General features: G+C 41.1%; 1 protein-coding gene across 2 annotated transcripts; it reads right to left on the bottom strand.

Annotated features, from left to right (window-relative positions):
- Positions 1-3968: 3968 nt before the first annotated feature.
- BLOC1S2 (biogenesis of lysosomal organelles complex-1, subunit 2) lies at positions 3969-6881 on the bottom strand. 2 transcript variants are annotated; one of them, XM_009888734.1, is made up of 4 exons: positions 6770-6881; positions 5815-5934; positions 5208-5312; positions 3969-4647 (listed from the first exon to the last, which is right to left on the bottom strand). In XM_009888734.1, the coding sequence occupies exons 1-4, from the start codon at positions 6810-6812 to the stop codon at positions 4616-4618; spliced, it is 300 nt and encodes a 99-aa protein (XP_009887036.1). In that variant the 5' UTR covers positions 6813-6881; the 3' UTR covers positions 3969-4615. The 2 variants fall into 2 exon arrangements, with proteins under 2 accessions (XP_009887036.1, XP_009887037.1); XM_009888735.1 differs by having other exon boundaries at positions 4616-4644; positions 6770-6872.
- Positions 6882-6932: the final 51 nt, after the last annotated feature.

Raw genomic sequence — 6932 nt, forward strand, 5'->3', positions numbered from 1 at the left:
TGCTTCAAGCACTCACTACTTTCTTATTATCTTTTCCATCAGGAAACACTGCAGAAGAGGAGATAGAGTCAGATAGAGAGAGATAGAAGAGATAGAGTATCTGCCTGTACGTCCTCTAGCACTTCTCACAGACTCTCCAGGAGAAACGTTTGAGCAGCAACCAAGTTGTGCCTCTGCTTTTGGACTACACATTTCTCCAGTATGATGCTGCTCACACACACCTATGTCTCTTTTGTGGTGTTACTCTGCAAGGACCTGCCATCCTTGCTATGATTTGGATTCTAACAGTCACACAGAGGACCCTCAGGTGGAGAGGGGAATGGTTACTCAGAGACAGAACTGAGAAAACAGCTGCCAGCTCTTGGCCTAATTGGGATGCCACTGTCATTCAATCATCCAGCCAGCCAGGCAGTCAGTCTCTAAAATTTCCTTCCAATAAAGAGTTACTTGTGGGACAAGCTCCTCTTCCCATTTCTCGTTCCAGGAGGTGGGATATTCAAGAGTTTGTGAAGCTTTCTTACCGGAAAACACCAAGCGCTTGCTGGCAATGCATGGCTAGATGGGATTTCCATCTTCAGAGTTCCTGGAAGTTTTAATCTTTGCAGTTTTAAAATACCGTTGTATTTTCTATATATAGGAAAGCATCTTTTTCAACAAGAACAAGATTTGGTCCTTTGCCTTTACTGCTTTATCTTGTGGAAGTTTTCTCTACTGACACATCGCCCTCTTGTGGCCCTCCTGCAATCCTGTCAAGGAAAGACAATGAGCAGAGACATGCCATATTATTTTTCTTTGAAATTTTCTATGCCCCGATCACACAGATTCCTAAACCTTCCAAGAGCATGCTGGGTTGCATATGGTGAGTAGATCTCTTCATCAAAGCAACCATCAAATGCACCTGCGAGTAAAACAAGGCATGGCTAAGTCAACTGTTCTACAAAACTGGATCCAAATAGGCATGTCAGTGTATTTAAATCTGTTCTTGAGCCTGCTCCTTGTCTTGCTATAAAGATACAAACCAGAAGACACCAGGCCTTGGACTATGAAGAGGTGGGATGGGGCAGGCCAGGAAGCTCCATGAAGACTGAGATTCATCCTCCCTGGATGAGGTAAGTAGAGGAAACAAGATACAATGGCTTTACTTGCATGGGATTGTATTTACCTATCCACTGTCACTCAGCCCCCTTGATCCACTTCCCCTTGAGGGGTAAGGAGCAATCCCTGTTAACACCAGCTGCATGGATGCTGTCTTAGAGGGCACCATTCCCGTTTTAGTCATGACACTGACAGCATCCTCTGCTTTCAGACACGTGTTTGGAGATCTGAGATGTGCTGATTAGGGCTTACAGCTAGTATGTGTGTACTGCAGAGTGGTGTTTTGCACAGTCACAAACTGCTTAATCACAAATTTCCAGTTCTCTGCTGAGCAGGAGACAAACTCTAGCCCTCATGCTCCCGAGAATGTGTTCTTGCTTAGCTAGCACTAGCCTCTCCTTGAACGCAACCCTTTCTGCCCAAACACTCTAACTCCCATGTTAGGAAACTTCCTTCTGGGGTGTCGTCATGCCCATAGCTGCCTTTAGCAACACAGCATGCTGCAGGCACACTTCATGGAAGGGAAGTCTTGCTGCTGCAGGATGAGCTTGGTACATTAAACCACGCTTAAGAAGGGTGAGGCACATAACTGTCTCCTCTTTTCTATTACAAAAGACTAGCAGCCCTCAAACATCTTTACTATTACGTGCCTCCCCATGACCTCAAGATGAAAAGGTACCCTACCGGGTCCAAGGCAGCCCCAGCTGGAAGTGCCAGAGGATGTAAACACAAAACACAGAAGAGGGCTGTGCTGTTCTTGACCACTTCAGGAACTTACACAGCAAGACTGCCGTTATGATCCCTATGACAGTGAATACTTCTTACTATGGAACTATGAGTTTTGGCATCCCAACTGGAATGTGGACAGTATGTGTTAAAGAAAATGGAATGGTGACTGGGGCACATCTTAAAAGATGGAGCAGGACTGTCATGAATACAGTTCTGCACCTAGCTTGGATCTGTGGAGTCCGTCTCCCATCGAGGGTCTGAGCATATGGTCCACATCCAATAAGGGAGTGGACTTTCAACTACATTGGCAGTGTGCTGCCATTAGAGTATGGAGTGTGTCTGGGCCGTGTTCCGATCTATGTGCAATACCGGATTTGCAGGCTATCTATCTGCCATGAGCAGAACTTCTTTGGCTTGCTGCCATGCAATAGGACGAGTCACTAGCACTTAGGGCTTGAAATTATCCTTATCACATGGAGACAATCACAATTGTCTAGACAGCAGATGGCCAGCATCTCCTTAGGATGCAACTCTGTCACGCCTCCATCTTGGCATCTGCACCTAGCCAAAGCGCAGGGTCAGCCACCTCTCTGTGGTGAAGAACAACCCCTTTGTGTACCAGCACCCACTCTGTGCCTCTAGCAACATCTTCCCAGAAAGAGCTGGGAATTGGAGATCACTACCACTTGAAGAACAGCAGTCTTGTTTCAGTCCTGAAACAACCAACCCTGGTAAGCATTTCAGTGGCTAGCCAGCTCTAGATGATGTCCACGTATCCAGAACTATTTCCAACCTGATAAGAATAAGCAACTGTTTCTGTTCTTAGACATGGGTAGGGGCCAGGCAGAGGGATTACACGGGATCATGGACATGCAAGTGCTATATGCTGTAATGAAAATCCACATTTTTCCAGGGAACAGAGGAGCTCTGAGCAGCATCCTCAAGCTTTTACATTTGCAGCCAAACACCTGTGATTCCCCTCCATAACAGCAAAGAGAAAGGATGGTACTATCAAAACCACTGATAAGTCTAACTGAATCGTGTCTATCTCTTGTATAATCTACAGATCCATGAAACACTGGAGAAGCAGTTTTAGATTGTTTACCACCTTGTCTTTTTGCTCTTGATGCATTACACTTCCCAGCATCAGCAATCACCAAGCAGGCTACTGTCCAGGCTGTCATTCAAATGTCAGTCTCAAAGCATGAAGATTTTGGATCTGGCTGGCTAGATCCTCTTATCCAGCAGAACTGTGAACACACCATGAATCCTGAGAAGATGACAATCTGTCAGACTTTAAAACTGTGCTGTTCTACATGGTATAATTTCCTGCAACACATAAATGATAACTCATCTGTTGGTAACTCTTCCCGTTGTGTTGAAGGATGTCGCTTTGGTAACAACACCAAAATGTCTGATTTGCTTCCACACACATAGAAGTCATCAGTGACTAACTATGGATAAAAGCAGTACACATACAAATGGCTGGATACCTCTGGGAGACTCAACCCTGTTCTTTAAAGATGCTCATTCCAAAAAGGCCTTTCTTCATAGTGAACTCAACCCTCCTCTTAAATCCTACATCAGGGCCATATAAAATAGTAGTTTCCATTTTAAACCCAGGACTTTTAAAGTGATGTTGAAGGCTCTCAAAGGTCATCCATTTCACTGCTTTTAAGTAGCACTAGGCAAGTGTGTCAATCTTGATTATTTACAGTGGCTGTACACTGACTGACACATTATGATACTTACCACATTGACATCTGACTAGATATTCTTCCAAACAGCCTGTAGGAACTTTGAACTACTTCTTTCCTATATCAGCACTTGTACTATCCTTGACTGCAACTCACTCAAAAGCCAGCTTGAACTAGTCAGGGTCAACAGGTACAAAAAAACCACCTTGCAACAGGAGTAAGAAGGGCTCTGCTAAATTTGCAATTCAGAACGCTGTTAATCTGGCAGAGAAGGAGCATTTTGCGCTGGGCACGCCTCTTCAAAACTACTAGGATCAAAATGTATCGGTAAAGTAGAGAAAGGATCTGCTAAGTTAACTGATCATGTGATAAAGCAATACTTCTTGCAATTTCACCTGAGGTCCAGAGAGTCAAAGAATATAACTGCAGGAATACTTGACACAGTTTAAAGCATATTCTCCTCTTCTATGATCTCCACTAGCAGGAAGGAGTTTGTCTTTATTAACAGACCCTTTGAAAAAATAAAAAGACAACCTACATAATCTTTCCAACAGGAATTTGAGATTCCAGAGAGGTAAATGCAGCAAGTTGGTTTATTGTAAATTTGTAATAACTAGTCTCTCTATTTCAAACAGATAAAGGTGGATACCAAACTGAAGTTTTCAATACCATGCTCATAACCCCAAAGGTCCGGGTATCTTCTCAATGCAGAGCTCAATGAAGGAAAAAATGATGTTTAGGTCCTGCTGCTACTAAGGTAAAACATCTTCATAGGTTATGGAGAGCTTTTCCTAGATAGGATATTTCATGTGGGACATAGGACTGACACACAAATAGCCAGTGTCAACATATGGGTTAGGGACAAGTTTCAACTTTTCACTGTGGAACGGAGGCAACAGAACCATTTGGAGAACGGGAAAATATCATTCAGTCTTAAGCCTGAATACAGCCTACTGTATTCAATAGATAGAAGTCACCAGTCTTGATGTTAGCTGTAACCAAATCCTTGTCAACATACAGCATTGCTGTTGTGCAACTTAAACAGAGATCAGTCTGACTTATAGCCCAACTCCAACTTAAAGACTGTTGTAATTTCATCGTTTCTCCAGTTTTTTGTACTTGGCTTCTGCAGAAGGAAAAATAACAATATTTTAGGACTAGATAGATAAAAGGTTTGAATCCTGTAAGCTGCTATACATCTTAAAACTCAAGTTAATTTAGGGGATCACTCAGGGTCACTTTTTCCTAAAGCATTTAGGCAAATACAATTGTACAATAAAATTTTTAATAACCAGGTGCTTAAGTCAGACAACTAATATTAATTTAAGCCAAGGGGAGCTGGGTGTCTGGTGGAACTTTATGAATCCCTCTATTTGCAGGATTAAACATCTGTCTTTAGAATTTGGGTCAGTGCACATTGTAAAAGAGAAATCAAGCCTCACTAATAAGCTGTAGTTCAATAATACCTGTACTAGTCCACCTCCATAGAATTTGATACATTAATCTTTTCCCAACACTTGCCACTTCACATACAGTGTTTGTTGTTCAAAAGCAGGGCAACACTTTGCTGCATAGACAACTCTGCAGCTCAGCCTTGTTAAATAAGGGAGGAGTTTACTTCATCTTTTTAAATTCCCTTGCAAGGGACTATGCTGCTAGGTAGTCACAGTAGAGGAAAATAGTTACCAAGTTTTTTTGAATATGCATCCAGTTTATAAGCCGCCTGTTCGAGAGCTGCAACTTGCTCCTCAATTAGGTTGATTTGTTCCAGATATGGCTGAAGAGCAGCATCTTAAAAAAGCAGAAAAAAATCTTATCTGTCAGTTCTTAGTAATTCACTTCCAAGAAACAGTTCACACTCAAACCAAGAATTTCTCATTACATTCTTCAGAAAAAAACACTTTAAAAGCTCATTCCTTCCCCTGCCCCAATAACAAGTGGTGATACTGATAGCCATGTTCCAGCAAAGCATGAAATGTTTAAGAGTACTGACTAAACTCAACACAATTAACAATACAATGGGAATCAAAAGAAGTCTTATTTCATTCCTATGAGATCCAAAATTTGGGATAGAACAGCACACAAACTCAGATGTGTTTTCTCTTATGCTACTCTACGTAGTCCATAGCTGTAAAGAAATACACAAGATTGGCATTGTACAGCAGCACCTACATTTCAGTGAGTTTTCTTTCCTTCAGCACCTAAAGGAGAGTGAACCATCCAACTGTTAGACGCTTCATTTCCCAAACAAGTGTACCATTCATTAAACCCCCACCTTATTTGATTTACTTACATTTTTGATTTAAATCCTTCAGATTTCTACTGATGTTTATAGCAATATCTTTCATTTCTAGGTACTTCAAGCTAGTCAGCTTATTCATGTTTTCCAAGAGTTTGTAGTCTTCACTGGTGGCTTAAAAAGAAGAGAGTTTATTTTAATTAAAAGTTGATGTGGTTTGAATTGGGTGCAGACTCTTCAACAGGACAAGAGATTTCAAACCAATAGCCAAACATAACAAATAATAGTTTAGATGGTAATAGAGGTATTAGTATAATGCTCTACAAAAACAGAAATGATATTTTGTTAATTGTAAAAAATCAACCGGACTGATGAATACTTACTCACTTGCAATTTTTTTGGAGAGAAAAATTGACTAATTCTTCACTTTTCTACTCTTATTCTGTCAAACGCTTACTTTTACAAAACTGATAGCACAAATCCAGATGGCAATCTGTACCATATACCTTTCAAGTCCATGCATATCAGTAGTGCTGCAGAGTGTTTTCAAAATTAGAGTCCACGGAATCCACCAACTTGTTGAGCACTTTGCTTTGCTCCAGTTAATGTTGCAGAGTAGTTTATTCTAAACATGTATATGATCCTTGCTCTCACTCAGAAACAAAATAGCTGCACATGTTCCACCCTCAGTTGTGCTCTTCCAGTCCTTCTTAACCTAGACCCCTTTTGTTTGTTTCTTTTTCCATGTACAAGCTTCTGCAATACTACAAAGATATTTTTTTTTAAATTGCTTATATCAGACTGAATTCTTTTGGAAAGTATTTGTGCTAATCCGGGACTTCATTAATATGACTAATCTCAGCGTTGTTAGTAGTTGAGCAACATGCCAGACTTGAACTGCCAGTCTTGTTAAATATGCTCTAAATAGGTATCATTTAAACAAACTACACAACAGATTTCTTTAAAAGAAACAAAAATTCACTTGCAGGTCAGTATTGCAGTTCCTTACCTGTCAGTTCACCTGTTAAATAAATGGCCATTTTGTTGAACATGTCTTTACAGAGTTCATTGATGTCTGCCTCTGCTGGCTCCTTAGCTTCCTCCGCTGTTTCCACAGCAGGATCCTCTAATCAGGGTACAGACATTACAGGGTTAGGGGAAAGTTAGTAGGT

This window comes from Charadrius vociferus, unplaced genomic scaffold (assembly GCF_000708025.1).
Source record: "Charadrius vociferus isolate BGI_N301 unplaced genomic scaffold, ASM70802v2 scaffold436, whole genome shotgun sequence".
NCBI classification, from domain to species: Eukaryota; Metazoa; Chordata; class Aves; order Charadriiformes; family Charadriidae; genus Charadrius; species Charadrius vociferus.

What these genes read in the sequence shown, in the direction of transcription:
- BLOC1S2 (XM_009888734.1), bottom strand. Translation starts at nt 6,812, where the DNA reads ATGTTCAACAAAATGGCCATTTATTTAACAGGTGAACTGACAG. An exon ending in GAAGGATTTAAATCAAAAAT is followed by an intron (nt 5,313 to 5,814) that starts GTAAGTAAATCA and finishes TGCTTTTTTAAG; the next exon opens with ATGCTGCTCTTCAGCCATAT. An exon ending in TGCATATTCAAAAAAACTTG is followed by an intron (nt 4,648 to 5,207) that starts GTAACTATTTTC and finishes TTCCTTCTGCAG; the next exon opens with AAGCCAAGTACAAAAAACTG.